The sequence below is a fragment of the Xenopus tropicalis genome, chromosome 4 (assembly GCF_000004195.4).
Source record: "Xenopus tropicalis strain Nigerian chromosome 4, UCB_Xtro_10.0, whole genome shotgun sequence".
Lineage (NCBI taxonomy): Eukaryota > Metazoa > Chordata > Amphibia > Anura > Pipidae > Xenopus > Xenopus tropicalis.
In genome coordinates, this window is record NC_030680.2 from 81,335,489 (window position 1) to 81,351,473 (window position 15,985).

The window sequence follows — 15,985 nt, forward strand, 5'->3', positions numbered from 1 at the left end:
AACAGGGGCAGAACTGTGGAATGCTGAAGATATACTAATTGTTGACTACTGCGGCACCTAGAAATGTTTTAGGTGGCAACATTTTTATATTTTGCAGTGAATGGGAGTCAATAATGCAATCATTACTTTCCCCAATTTTGCATGGTTGCAACCATGATTTTGCTAGAATTCTGCAGTGATTTTCTGACCCTTAGGGGCAGATTTACTAATCCACAAATGGACGAAAGCGTCCGAATGCGTTTTTTTGTAATGATCGATATTTTGCGATTTTTTCATCGCCGTCGCAACTTTTTCACGAATTGTTGCGACTTTTTCGTCGCTGTCATGACTTTTTCGCGGATTGTCGCAAATTTTTCATCACTGTCGCAAAAAAAAACGTACTGTCGCGCCGAGTACGAAAGCGCTCAATACGAAAAAGTCGCGACAATTCGCGAAAGTCGTAACGGCTACAAAAAAGTCGCGACAATTCGCTAAAAAGTTTTTTTGAATGGGAACAAGGAGGCTTGATAGATGGAAGAATAGAGTACAGTACAGTACAGAGACTAGGATAATAAAGAGTTTGAAGGAGGAAAGGAGGGTCCATGGTCCAGGGTTTTCTGGTGGGTCCCTTCCATTTCAGTCCAATACTGGATCCCACTTAACTTCCAGCATTAAGGGAGGGGCCCAAAGCTGAGTAGGCCTTAAAGGGGCAGTTCACCATCACAAACCTTATCATTTTCAAGTAGTATTCCTTAAAAAATGAGAAAACAGTAAAAGTTACCAAGCGACAGTTTAGTAAAGCTCAGGAAACATGCTTATTTGTAGCAGAAGCTTTTAATTCTCATGTTAAGCAATGTATCAAACAATGTATCAAATTTAGAAAGTCTGCCAAAATGGTTTACAGACAGGGCTGTATTTAGGTTTACAGATGTTCCTGCTGTACTGTGCATGTGCTGATTGCAAAAGAACAAGGTACCCCGACCTCTTTTAGCTTTGCCGCCAGATTTAACCTCCAGTTGTGTATGTAGCAGCAGGCTAGGGGGATTTATAATGTTTGCTTTTTTATTTTCCTTTATGGAAAGTCTATCCCCCTAGGCATGGGCCCATAGGTGCTTATATGGTAAATATGGCCCAACAAAGCTGTACTGGGAAACATGAGAATGGAAGCAAAACAAATTCATTTTTAATTGTTTTAGAAAACTAGTAACATGTAAAAAACAGAGCCGCTGATAAAAGGTATTTGTGGTGTACTGTTTGAAAACAATGTTTTGCAAAGGGGAATATTCCCTTTAAGTGTTTTGTTACTGCATTTTCCATTTGCATAATTGTGTAGTAAGATGAGAGTTAACTACACTTTTAATTTTACTGTATTAGCAGGAAAGCTGTTATGCTTTTGTTCTACCTCAAAGTACCCTGAAAAGTAGGCGGTTGTTTAAATACTGTACCAGAGAAAATTCTTCAGAACAAATGTGAAAAATGCCATACAGCTTCTCTTTGGGTGTAAGATTGTTGTATGTATTTCAATTCTGTTCCTGTATTTTCTATACAAAGATGACACATTACAATATATGTAGCATCACAGTAGCTAGAAAAAGCCACAGGAGGCATAAACCTCTCAGATGCTGGGTTGCAGAACAGACCACATCTAGAACTCAAACTCAGAGAGAGACCTTTATTTCCTACCAAAGAATCATACTGTGGCCCATAAGAGCAGAAAAGAAATGGACTCCAAGAATTCTTGGGTGGTATATTAAACCCAGTTTCGCCCAACCTAGTTCTACTAAGAAATATCTCAGATGGAAGGGGAATGCTTTCTTCAGATACTGTGCTCATTGCTGACAACCCTGCACTAACTTGTTAGCCATTTATCTAAGTGTAATCAGGTGCTAACCCACTGCTCTACTGTTGCAGCTTTGAGCGGCTTGCTAACTGGCACTAAGTTGGTACTGACCCATCTGTATCTGAAGTAGTCTTCTGTAAAAAGCAGATTCTTCTTTCATTGTAGCTTGCAGCACCTTCCCTTAGGCACTAAAATTATACTAGATTTTCCAGTTAATTGAATCCCATAATATACCCAAAAGAAGAATGCATCAAACTGGTCATTGGTACTTTAGGTCGTCAAGGACGCTTTTATAATTTTAAAATTAGCAACACACTGACACCTATTGGTAGCATGTCAATTGACTGAAAAAATAAATTTATTTAGGAGCCGTAATGTTTTTATAATGAAGTGAACTTTACAAGTGTAAGTGCAGCATTTTCCCCATAATGCCAGAACAATAGTAGCCTCAAGGTGGTAATAGAACATGTTCAATTGCACGTGCACTTTGTTGTGAGTTAGATGCAACTGCACTGAAAATCTTTGGCATCAAACTTACTTGTGTCTAATACTCTATGGATAAGTATGCAATTTCTATTGATGCAGGCTGCTGTAGGGCTGGATGTGGTAGCTCCGTGATTCCCCTGGGTCAATAGGTGCACTTTTGTGTGATTTATCTAAACAGACTGGAGGGGCACATTTGTGCTTCATGCTTAAGGATGCAAGTACCTTTTATGAATCGTGCAGATTTGTGCAATGTCTGTGGCAAATGTTGCGTAACCGCAACTGAAGCTGTGCTTAATAAATAAGCCCTGTAAAGTACTAGTACGCCCCACAAGTTCGTTTGTGAAGCAGTATTATGAGGGAAGCCTGTATTTGACCATCATTATAATTTAGTATTGATTTTATTATAAGAAATGTTCTTTCTTTCTTACTTCCTTTTACAGACCTTTGTCCGCATACAACAGTCTCACTGACAAACACCTGACAGGATATTTCAACAATACAAGAATAAGAAGACACCTTCAAAGAGCTGGGCTGGTATGATTCTGCTTCTAATTCAGCTTAATGTGCATTCTACCAAGGATGAAGCCCTTTTAGAAGTGTATTTGATAGCTAGTAGCTAATCTTTAGAAATTATTAAAGTATGAGATAAAAACAAGTTAAAATTATTTTTCTTTATGTATAGCATGATTTTTTTTGCTGAGGTGACAAAGCAGTTTTTAATGTCTTCAAATTTTCATAAACAATAGCAACCCATTTACTGTTTTCAATTATACATGAACAATTTTTCTAACAAAAAAGTGTATTTTATGTCATTTTTGTACAGGTAGGGTTCTCCACCTACTTCTACAGAATGTGTGACAAAAACAAAAATTAAGAAGGTTTTTAATTTATCAGGAGAATTATTTCAGTCTATGGGAGTCTATGGGACATGTCCACTCCATAATTTGGAGATTTCTGGATAACAGGTTTCCAGATATGGGATACCATACCTTTCTTGAAATAGGGCTGATTTATTAAGAGAGATGGTACTTTGCACTAGTGCAGTGCAGTTGCCAGTTGCAATCAATCAAACCATTGGTTTCTAACATGTAGTAGTCTGATTAATAAATTGTTGATTGGTTGCTATAGGCAACTACTCTGGTGCAATTTAACACATAGATAAGTCTATACAGTAATTCAGAAGTTATTTTTTATTGACCTCTATAGAACAAAATCCTATAAATTTTCCAAATAACTTGGCAGTTTTTAAAAGCTATAATGTAATAATTAGGACATTAATATTTTACATAAAATTATATTCATATTGCATATTTACAGGTTACAAGAAGCGGAAGAATATTAACTGAAAAAGAATTCAAAATAAATTCTATGAGACGTGACCATCAGAAATATATCAGACAATGCCTTGCCCAAGCCATATTTCAGAAGGTCCTTGATATGGAGGTAATATTATTTTTTAAATTATTTATCCATAGCAGGGGATGTCACAAAATTAAATGTGTAAAGGTCCCGTGCATAATGCTACAGTGAAGTTTGTTCCATGCTTCTGGTGAGTAAGCAACATTTCCTGGAGGTATACCAGATAAAGACACCCTCTGGGACACCCCAAAACATTGCACTTGTCTGCACACTTATATAGCTAAATAAACAGATGACTCCGCTTTAAAGAACAGTTGAACTTTTGTACTGCTATCTACACTTTATGTGTTTGGGGCTACTGCTGGTACTAAGCCTATATTTTTCAGTAAACCACTGGCAGGTAGTTTGACTATCCTTCCATATCTATTCCAACATCAGTTTATTTAATGATACAGAAATATAGTTGGCTTATATTTGGCTTATATAAATCCCTTTGTGGTTGTTAATGCATGTGCCTGGAGGAAGAAACTTTGCACAACTTTGGAATACGGAAGCAATGTGAAGGTCTTTCCACCAGCGACTCCTATTGTTGCTAGTTGAAAGCCATTTTGGAGCGATTAGTAACCCGCAATAGCAGAGATCTATCGCGGGCGACTGAACCGATCCATGGATCCCTAGCCTTAATAGGGAACTAAAGCCTAACTAAAGAAGTAGGGCAGAAATGTTGTACATAATGTTTTGGGTTTCCATACTAGCCAAAGGTGACCACAGCAGGGAAGATCTGTGCCACCAAAGATGCCCAGTAGCTCCCCATCTTCTTTTCTGCTGATTCACTGCACAAGCTCTGTGCTGCTGTTACTTACCTGATCTTAGAGACCCTCTCACAAAAAACATATACACAATATACACAATAAATATACAGTATACAGAATATAAATGTCACAGTAAAAGGTTGATTAGTAATTCATTCAGATTACATGACAGATCTGAAACCAGGGCAACTGCATCAGAATTGAATAATTAATCCTGTAGCATCAATTTATATGATAGACAAACCTAATTTTCTGCTTGATAATTTGCAGCGATCCGTAAGCTTAGCTTCTCAACAGCTGCTCTGATACACTGAGCATGTGCACTGTCCCGGACAGTTCTAACAGAATCTAGGATGAGGAGCTTCTGTGACATCTGTAAAGACCTATATCATTACTACTATAGAAATGCTGAAACTTCAAGTCAGTGTAGTCAGTTTATTCTATCAAATATGGCAATTCTAGCCATATTCATTTTTAGGGTTTAATTCTCCTTTAAGTGGCTGAATTAGCTAAGGATCTAAGAGAGAGTGGTTCAGTAACCCACGGAGAGTGATTCAGTCGCCCACGATAGATCTCTGCTACTGCGGGCGACTGAATTGCCCCGCTGCGGGTCCTTAGCCTTATTCTTTGTCCGTTAACTGTAGAACCCTAAGGTAGCAAAATAATGATTTGTTCCATATCATATTGAACTTGAACATATTGTATATTGCAGTATTTCATTCTCTTAATCTCTTTAAGTATGTGTTTTGTAACACAAGTAACTATATGATAGCGTTATGTAATTCCAAACTAATTCCAAATAATTCTAACAAAATGCTAGCTCACAGTTTGTTTGTTTGTTTCATAAAATCCTGCATACAAACCTTAATAAAATCCTGCATATGTACCTTAATAAAATCCTGCATATGTACCTTAATAAAATCCTGCAGACAAACCTTAATAAAATCCTGCATCTATACCTTAATAAAATCCTGCATATGTACCTTAATAAAATCCTGCATACAAACCTTAATAAAATCCTGCATCCATACCTTAATAAAATCCTGCATATGTACCTTAATAAAATCCTGCATCTATACCTTAATAAAATCCTGCATATGTACCTTAATAAAATCCTGCATCTATACCTTAATCAAATCCTGCATATGTACCTTAATAAAATCCTGCATATGTACCTTAATAAAATCCTGCATACAAACCTTAATAAAATCCTGCATCCATACCTTAATAAAATCCTGCACACATACCTTAATAAAATCCTGCACACATACCTTAATAAAATCCTGCATACATACCTTAATAAAATCCTGCATATGTACCTTAATAAAATCCTGCATATGTACCTTAATAAAATCCTGCATATGTACCTTAATAAAATCCTGCACACATACCTTAATAAAATCCTGCATACGTACCTTAATAAAATCCTGCATATGTACCTTAATAAAATCCTGCACACATACCTTAATAAAATCCTGCATACATACCTTTGTTGTTATGAGGATTTCATATACTTCTTCTGCAACAAATCATTTTAATGGATCTCTAACAGCAAACAATCAGAATGATCCATTTGACATATCAGTTGCATGTGTCTAGTTGTAACATACTACACTAAATAATGCTTATTTCAATTATATCTTTTTTTGTCTGTCAACCTATCCCCTTAATGCACCTTTTAAGATTATTTTTCTCTATATTTGTAGAGGTTACTGCCAAGTAGTTTTGTCTTACAGATTTAAACACTATCAATTTGTCCTACTGCTCAATTTGTTGCTAAGGCAATTGCTGTCATAGCAACCTGGTGATCATTCTTCTGCACAAAGCTTATTTTTAGCAGTTTACAGAAATAATCAAGATTGTCATGCACTGACAGAAATAGAAATAATGTAATTTTCTTCAGCTTTATTAATAAAGGGTTAATAAATAAATAAATAGATTTGTCATCATGACTCAACAAAATGCCTGGAAACACTAACAAATCAGCATTTAATACACTTAGGCATATTGCATTAGCAACTACAAAATCTTTTCTACAGTTGGATGTTGAGAGTCAGGTTCACTTTTGCAGCTGGACCACCTTTCTTTTGCCATTAATAATACAATTAATATGCAAAGTCTCATCTAGAGCAACTGTCACTGTAGTATTCACTATCATCAATGATTGTTGCAGTAACATGTATAAGTATCATTACCAAGGCAGCATTTATAAAGGGACAAAAGCATTTGATCAGGGCACACCAGGATGGGGGGGGGGGGGGGACCCTCAACAATATATTTGTGTCCCTCGAAAGTACTTAAAATAAGTTATTTTGAAAAGAACTCAAAGCTCAATTTAGTGAGTTATCCCTTCTTATACCTGGATGGGCAGCACAGTGGCTCACTGGATAACACTTGGACTGAGTTTACTTTATTCTTGGTCACTATATGCAATGAATTTGTGTGCATGGGTTTCCTGATACACTTATGCCCTACAGTATGAATGTGATAGGGACCTTGGCCTGTATGCTCCACTGGGGTAGGGAATTATGTATAATCTTTGTAAAGTACTGTGCAAATATTTTTGTATTACTGTATATTAAGAACAAATAATAAAAGATTTTATAGAATACAGGTCTAGTTGTAGTTTTTATGGGAATCTGCTGTAGAATCTGGTGCTAAGTTTGTGAAGGTGGCAGTCGTGTCTTGGATGCCTTCATTGTGCATTTAAACTTTCTCTGCTTTCATTTTATGACAACCATTTTCTCTCTGATCTATCCGACTGATTGTTTGTGTTCTTTATAGAGATAGTGACTCATCTTTAATCAAAGAAAGTCACTTAGTAAATCTCTCCTATGAAGTGTGTAGGGAGGAAATTATTATCCCTTTAACACAAATACATGAACATTTATCCAGCTTTTATAATGTCTGTCAAAGCTTTACATTTCTGAAAGCTGAAATAAGTGACACCAGAACCATTTTGTATGCATTTAAAATGCACAGCAGATTTTCATAACTAGCTTTTTCTTTATATATTTTATTTTTATCATGGGGGAATGTGATTATCTAGCCAGTAATGACTGCAGGATACCATTTGGCATTTTTGAAGCTGTGTAAAAGATTCAGTGTTAAAATGGTTGGGGCAGGTCAAGCCAACCAGGTTACCTAGGGCGCCTGGTCGGCTTGGCCTGGCACTGTTAGGAAGGGTGCACTACTTGGTGATGAGAGACTCAGAAGATGACCAGGTTGTTGGAAGGGATCTTCTGTGCTTGGAACAGAATAACAGTTACAGAAACAACAGATTATAAACCTAATTTGTACTCTTTCAGGAATTAACTTTCTAGATATCTGTCTATAAAACTATATCTACATTTATGTATCAGTGTTTTTTGTGCAAGTGAGAAATAATTGACAACGATTTTATATCAAAATATACTTTTATGACACAAAAGCAGGACTAGACAGACTAAGGGCTACATTCATGAAAACACAAGTTAAAATTCCGAATGGGACAAATTCAGATTGGATACGATAATTTCTGAAGATCGCAAAAATCACAAAAAATCGTATTAGTCACGATAATATTGTATTGGCGATCTGAAATTTTTGGACCGAGCGATTGTAAACAGCGGAAAAACCTTTCCAAGTTTGATCCTTCTGTGCATGATTTTGGAAGCCTCCGATAGGACTCAATGGCACTCTGCAGCTCCAACCTGGCCCAAGGAAAGTCACAATAATGAAGCTTGAATGAATCCAAAATGTTTGTACTCGGCACGATAATAAGATTTTGTCGCACAAATTTTGTCGCAAGTACAAAAAAGTTGCGCAAAGTATGAAAAAGTTGCGCAAGGTACGAAAAAGTCACCAAAAATACGCATGGAGCGTTTGTGGATTAGTAAATGTGGCCCTAAGAGAAACTGAGTTATTTGCATATGCCCTGTGCTTGTTTTACTTGTACGATTCTTTGTAATGTCTAATAGGTATTCCATAATCTGTATTCATTGATTTATTTTAGCGCAACCACCAAATTGAAATAAAAAGGAAATTGGAAACTTTTGCAAGAAGAGAACGAATCCAAAGAATCAAGGTAAAATACTCTTCATAACCTGAGTCTGAGTTTTTTTATTTAAAATAACAGCGGATGCTACACATTTTTATGATTTCCTAGTGATTTTATGTTGTAAGTGGGCACACATTGAACATTGAGTCATATACAAAGATGCATAGTCTGATCTAGCAAATCTCAAAGGAAAGAGGATACTGGTTAGAAAATACAGTTGTATTCATTACTGGACTGACAAGTGCAGATGCTGAATTTCTTGTCTAAAAAGACTAGCTGAAATCCAATGATATTGCCATTGGCAGTTAAAACTGCCTCATGTAGATTTGGTTGAGAAATGTATCTAAAACTGAGTGAAACTAGTCAAGGTGCATAATGTTAATTAGGGGTGTATTTATTAACATTAGAGACAAACATCACAAGCCCATTGAAACTAATCAGCAATTAGATTTGAACCTGCAAGTTAGAAAACAAAAGCAAAGATCAAATTGGTTTCTATGGGCAACATCTCTGGTGATGTTTATCTCCAATGTTAAAGGGGACCTGTCACCTTAAGAAATAATTCAAAATCCTTTTTTATCATGTTAGTTAAGCAAAATAAACTTTACTTACACTACATAAATTATATAAATCTTCTTTCCCCCAATTTTACAAGTACACAAGCACAGCAAGCAGGCAGCTGCCATTTTGTAAACACTGTTATAAAGACAAGCTTTGCATCATCCCAAAATCTTGTTTATTCTTCCCAATCTGGTACCGTATGCCCATGTCCATGTACAGGAGACATAAATGTAATGACATCTAGGAGGTGCTGAATGAAAAGGGAAGGTAATTGCCTGCCCCACCTCTAAGCCTCAGGAATAGAGGTGGGGCAGGCAATATATGATTGACAGCTCAGATTTTTAAATTCATATATAACAGGTATGGATGTTTTAATAAAAGCAAGAATTTGGGTTTCATGCTTAATTTGCAACATACTTTTTTATACAACTTGTTGTGTGTGGGTGACAGGTCCACTTTAATAAAAAAACACCCCTTAGTGTACATAAGTTAAGTGCTGTTAGGTGATTGTGAATGTGCAAGATAGTGTGTGGTTATGTGAGTGTGTATGTGACAGTGCCATTGTGACTGTAGGAGGGTTTGTATATGAGGCAGCATTCTAGTGTACGTGTGAGTGTATTTTTACTTGAATCTGACAGCACTATTTTTTTTTTTTGTTTCACTGCATGACAATTCATAAGGCATGTTAATTCAATTCAACCTGCCCTGTGGTTCTTTACCAATTTTAACAGCCTTTGCTGTTGATACCTGCATCCCCTGGTAAAGACCAACAGGGCAGACTGAGATTTAAGAATAAGTGAGCTGCAGCTCCTCTTTACTTCCTGCTTTACCAATTGTATAGGCATCCTCTTACATGTAAATATCATTAGCTATCTTTAAAATAAAAAAAAAGTCAGTGAAAATGTCAATTATGCTATAAATAATATGACTGATTTCACAAATCACATACATAAATGAATATTATGAACCTGTTATTGAGAGGAAGGTGTGTGGTCTCTATGACTTAGCCCCACCCCCCACGCCCAATGTCATCTCCAGGCACCACAGTAACAGAAGCTGTCATGGTGAGTGACTCACTAGTAACAGGGGCTGCAGGAAGCAAAGGGGCAAAATAGCAATGTGTAGCACAAAGTAGCTAATGGGCTAGAGAACATGTACAGCAAGGTAGAATTAATACAAAATACAAATGCTTTTGGACATTATTAAGACCTCATTAATCACCAATATTTTTATTCAAAGAATACATGTCTACGTATAGCTTTTGATGTCACCTGTGCAATTTTTCTGCATTAAGGACACTTTGTAAGAATACTGTAAGTTATAAAGATATCTATTTTAAGGTGTCATACATCTTTCAAACACATGTCTGTTAAAACCACCATTTTAAGCTATGGGCTGAACTACAACATACAAGGGAGCTTGTTGACAGGTAACATGATGCAAGCCGGATGTAGTTGCACATATGTAAAAATATTGTAACTGATATTAAAATCTGATCTATAAACTAAATGAGACATTTAGTTTGTAAATTTGAAAATCCATTCAATACAACATGGCTGTCAGAAAGTACATTTCCAAAGACAAAAAAGTCAGATAAATCTATTTCTCATTAAAATGCATACTGCATATTTGCACTTTATATGATTGTATTTTACATTACTGAAGTTCTGGGCTAAGATGCTTTGGCACCCAAGGCAAAGGTGACAATATGCACACCCCTTCCAAGGCACCTGCAGGTGAATGCATGGGTAAAGTGCATGTGACATAACAAAGGTGGTTTTAAGCCCATCCAAATACCTTGAATTTTCAAGTTTACAAACTTAAAAAAAACCCAAAATTTAGAAAATATGAAAATATAGTTTGACTTTGCCTAGGACAACTCCTATTGACTTCTATATAAACTTGCAAGCTTTTAGATCACAAAGTTTTACATTTGAGTTTTTGGTTTTTTTTGCACTTAATAAATATCACACAGTTGAGTTTGTGAACCATAATTTAAATTTGAGTTTTTTTAGCACAAAAAGAACTCAAATCTCGAAAAAAAACCTTAAGCGTTGATAAATCACCCCTGAATTTGTGTGGTATTGTTTGGGATTTAGACAAAAAAACAGCAATACACTCAAATAAACATTTGCTTAATCCCTGAAGGGGCATATTTATAAGGATGTATACAATTTTTTATGCCAAAATGGTGTATAAATTGTTTTAGATATATTATAAAGCTCAATTGTCCTCTTGTGTAAAATAATCGCTGAGTCGTTATCAAGAATAATCCAAGCAGATTAGGAAGTGAAGAAGAACAGCAACTAACTGTCACTTCTCAATGTTCTGTTTGGGCTATCAGATCAATGGAGAGGTGACCTAATGTATATAGAAATTCATATTACATCCATCCAATTGGCCACTAGCGTGTTTAAGTATTGGGGACTTTTGTTTGTAATTTCCAGTTACTGCCTAAGGTTGCTTTCACTCAAATGGAAAAAGATGAAGGTTGCCTGATATCTGAATTTAGTGCTGACATGTTTTCAAGTGCTAAATGTACAGTAAGTGGTGGCCTATCCACAGCTTCCCTTTCAAGAGCAACCGATAACTAATCCAAGATGTAAAGTGGGCCCTGCCCAAACGAACTTGCATTTAAATAATTGGTAAGGGTACTTGGCTGGTAGAAGAGTTTTGATTTCAACAATAAATAGTGTTGATCAAAATCCTGTGTGTGTCATAGCTGTAAGAGTGATATTTAAATTTAAAGTAAACCAGTGAATGTAGTATATTAATACATATTTTATCTTTCAGTGCTGATAGCTCTATAAAACCACTTACTAGTCAATACAAAATGAGTTTATATTTCAGGCTGACCATTCAAAGACAGTTGAAGAAGAAACATTTGCTTTATTTTCCCCTCGACCACCAACAGGACCTAAAAGTGGAGTGACTCGCCAGATGATAACACAAAAGGAACTTTCAGACTCATCAGATTCAGTATGTATAAAGTATTTCTCTGACTACCCTACTGGGATTTTTTTTGGCCTGGGTAGGCCCTTTGTCCTTGACAAGGATCAAATTTAAAAAAAACAAAACCCTAAAATGTATATGACTAGAAATGCCATATTTGATTTACTGAACTTATTGTACCAGCCTAAAGTTTGAGGATCTTTACAGTAGTTATAATTCAGGCCTTCTAATTTGTCACAGGGGGGTCACCATATTGGATTTTGTTAGAAATGTCTGCAACACGCACATGCTCAGTGTGCTCAGGGCAGCTGCTGTAAAGCTAAGCTTAGGGGTCCTCACAAAATATCAAGCAGAAAATGAGGTTTGTCTGTCATAGAGGGTGATGCTACAGTGCTGATTATTAATTTCTGATGCTAATTACACTGGTTTCAGAGCTGCCATATACTAATAATCTGTATTATTTACTTATCAGCTTTATATTGCGACATTTATATTCTATATATATAGTATGTTGTGAGTAGGTCTCTAAGCTCAGTAAATAGTATCAATTTTGGTATATATATAGTTATGCACAGTATGTAAGCGTATAGATAGGTCGGTATGAGTCCATGTGTTTGCGCTGGGGTTCACTTGGAGGGGTTGAACTTGATGAACTTTGGTCTTTTTTTCAACCCTATGTAACCATGTAACTGAAGGCAGCACAGATTATGTGCAGTGAATCAGCAGAAAAGAATATAGGGGAGTTATTGGGGGTCTTTTGGAGGCACCGATATTCCTTGCTAAAGGGCTGCGGTTGCCTTGGGCTCATACGAAAACCCAAAACAAAATGTACAGCATTTCTATCCTACATCTTTTGTTAAGCTTTAGTTCTTATTTAATACAAAAACCAGCTGCAATCAATAGAGTCATACTAAGTATATTAATAAGACCTGGGAGACTGTTCTATGGAGGAAGATTGAATTTGGTTTGTATGATAATGCACCCCCTGTTGTAAAATATAATAAGAATATTATAAGTCACTTAGGAGTTCCATGACCATATATGCACATATGCTTTTATACAGGTCATGGAACTCCAAGGTGACTTTTAATACCTTTTTATTGTACAAGAGGGGTACATCATTTTTTGTAAAACATAAGTTTCAGTAAGTCATGTAACACAAAGCACCATTTAGGTTATAAATTCTGGCTCTTGTGCATTATAAAGAGATTCTACCACATTTTAGGGGGATTAGTTTTAACATTTAAATCAATTATGCAACATTATTTTTAAGGAATGCTGCTGGCAAGCATCTTAACTAGTCTGTACTTTACATTCAAAGGACATCCAGTAATTTGGTTGATGAAAATCCTGCAGAAATAAATCACACTTCAGCGGGTATTAAATAAATGACATTCACTTTGCTGATAACTTTTCATGCAAGCGCTTGCTGTCTGCACATAAAGTGTATGATTCCTAGTTGTTATACAACTGAGTAGCTTATAGTGACTGGTACATAATCACCATGCAAGTACCAATCAGACATATGATAATATGTTACACAGTAACTAAAGCCAGTTACAACTATTTAAGTCAATATTGTAATGTCAAGGATTGAGTAAGAACCAGTTATATCCAGTCCATTCTGTTTGTTATATTCAGTTTATGTACTTTTTTTTTATACATTTTTGGAGTGATATCGAGTACTGTACCCTCCCAAGCAAGCCAGTTGCGTTTGCCATGCACCCATTGTTTATTACAATGTCAGAAAAGCAGAAATGATGTGTGCATGCTTTGTATGCTTTAAACAGCTCTGCCCACATTGTGTATAATGCCTAACTTGCTTTCCTGCTACTCCATTGAGCTGATCAAGAGCATCAGATCCGGGCCGCACTGGAATATAGAACACTGGCTCTTCAAACATTTTATTACTTAGTAATGAAGGATTTTTTATTGCTCGTTACATTATGAGCAGCGCATTGAAACAGTAAATAAATGGATCATAATAATTGGATATTGACACTTTCCTAGGCTGCGCATTTGCTGTATACTGTTATGCCTTGTTAGCTGTGCCAGCTGACAGTGTTTGGCTATGAATAATGTGAAAGTCATGGTCATTTATAAATATTAAAAAAGCTTATTAGCTTTAGCTCAAATTCATATTTGCATGTTTTTTTTTCTTTCTTATGTTAAATATGTTGGCACTAGAAATGTTGTAATGTGAAGCTATCGCCCCCTTGTGCATAACAGGTAAAATGCTATTTTATTTGCTAATTTTTAAACATTGGGCAAATATACACATGGGCAGTAACCCATAGCAATCAATCAGCAATTGGCTTTTTTAAGACAGCTGCCAGTTGAGCAGTGAAACACACATATGATTGGTTGCCATGGGCTACTGCCCAGCAGCAGATTTTCACATTGTTTATAAATAAGCCCCTATACACAGTAGGGCTTATTATTATTCACAAGCACTGTGGGCAACTTGCACATTTTCAAACAGTGAGTGGTACTTGTGTCAAAATGCACTCCTTGCACTCAGGCATTGCTATTGACACATAGGAACCGCTATGTCCTGACTAGGCAGCAGCTCCAGGATTCCCTTCAAGCCACAGCACAGTGGCACAAAAAGAATAGGGCACATGGAATGATGCCAGGGAACCCTGGAAATTACGAAAGGCAGACTTTTTGTTGCAATTTTGTCAGATTTGCAATGAAGTGCATGTGCAATTGTTTATATTTTGGTAAATCAGAAGCATTTGCATCAAGAGAATTGCCTGCTTGTATTCACAATGACGCCAGAATTCTAGAAAAAAGGGTGCATTGTGACAGAAACATGGTTATTGTGCTCGAAATTGCACTTTCTCACTGTACTTGCCGACATACATGAGCCCTTTATTATTAATATTATTATTTCTATTAGCTATAAAGCAGCGCTTGATCAAGGTCTAGTCACCTATAGCAATCTTTTGGGGTTATGTAATAAAAAGCACTCATTTTGTTCAGGAGCAGTAACCCATAGCAACCAATCAGCAGGTATATTTTACTAGTCACCTGTTTAAAAGCAAACATCTTATTGGTTGCTATGGGTTATTGCTCCTGTGTATGCAGTACGTAGTGGCTTTTATTATATATCCCCTTTTGCCTTTTACTTTTGTATTGTTTGGTTATTTTACCGTGCTATGTTAAATGCCAGGAATATCCCATAATGTTATATTTTTGTAGACCACTAGGAGTCAGCATAGGCTAACAGGAAAGACTCTGTTCATCTCCTTGAGAACTATTTGTGAGGCAACTTTTTTATACAATTGTTTAAGTTGAGCTACTCTGGCTTTTTTTTCAATTATAACTAATTAGAAATGTGTATTCCCTTCTAAAGACTATGAGCTTTGAATAAACACATTACCAGGACAAAAATTAAATATTTATAACCAACCATAGCATTTTCATTTGGCAAAACTTTTTATCTGCAAATCACTAATATGACAAAGCAAGCTCTAATTGTTACACTAATGTGGCATGAGGATGTCAAATGGTTAATGCTGCAGAACTGGTGAATGTTAAAATAATGTAAATAATATTTTCTCTATAATTTCAAGGTTTCATCTCCCAGACCGAACACAGCACCAGGAAATATGCAACGTCCAGTTCGACTACAACCTATTCAGGGATATTGTCCATCTAGGACTGCACCAAAGACATCATCAGGATTAAGACAAAAAGAGTCAGCTGATGAGCAAGAACAACAGTTCCCTAGAGGGGTCAGATTCTTACAGATCTAATTTAATATAAACAGTTCTGCAAATAGCTTAGTAGCTTATTTATAGTGCAAGTATTTCTATTTACTGCTCTGCACGGGTTGGAGAAATACCATTCCTCTGAATACTATATATTTGTGTGTTAACAACCAGGAATATGCTATGGAAGGATTGCAAGGCCAGCACCATCTGTGACTCTAGACCTTGCACAGCATAAAAT

The 15,985-nt window shown here is 36.1% G+C and overlaps 1 protein-coding gene across 3 annotated transcripts in view; it reads left to right on the top strand.

Moving 5' to 3' along the window:
* The window catches only part of erich3 (glutamate rich 3), a 57,275-nt gene that overhangs the window by 13,207 nt on the left and 28,083 nt on the right, over positions 1 to 15,985 (top strand). For all 3 annotated transcript variants that reach the window (XM_018093533.2, XM_031900877.1, XM_018093534.2), the window contains exons 2-6: positions 2,746 to 2,839; positions 3,623 to 3,748; positions 8,471 to 8,542; positions 11,927 to 12,055; positions 15,607 to 15,768. In XM_018093533.2, coding sequence (XP_017949022.2) covers positions 2,746 to 2,839; positions 3,623 to 3,748; positions 8,471 to 8,542; positions 11,927 to 12,055; positions 15,607 to 15,768 — 583 coding nt within the window. The remainder of the gene's footprint in view (positions 1 to 2,745; positions 2,840 to 3,622; positions 3,749 to 8,470; positions 8,543 to 11,926; positions 12,056 to 15,606; positions 15,769 to 15,985) is intronic.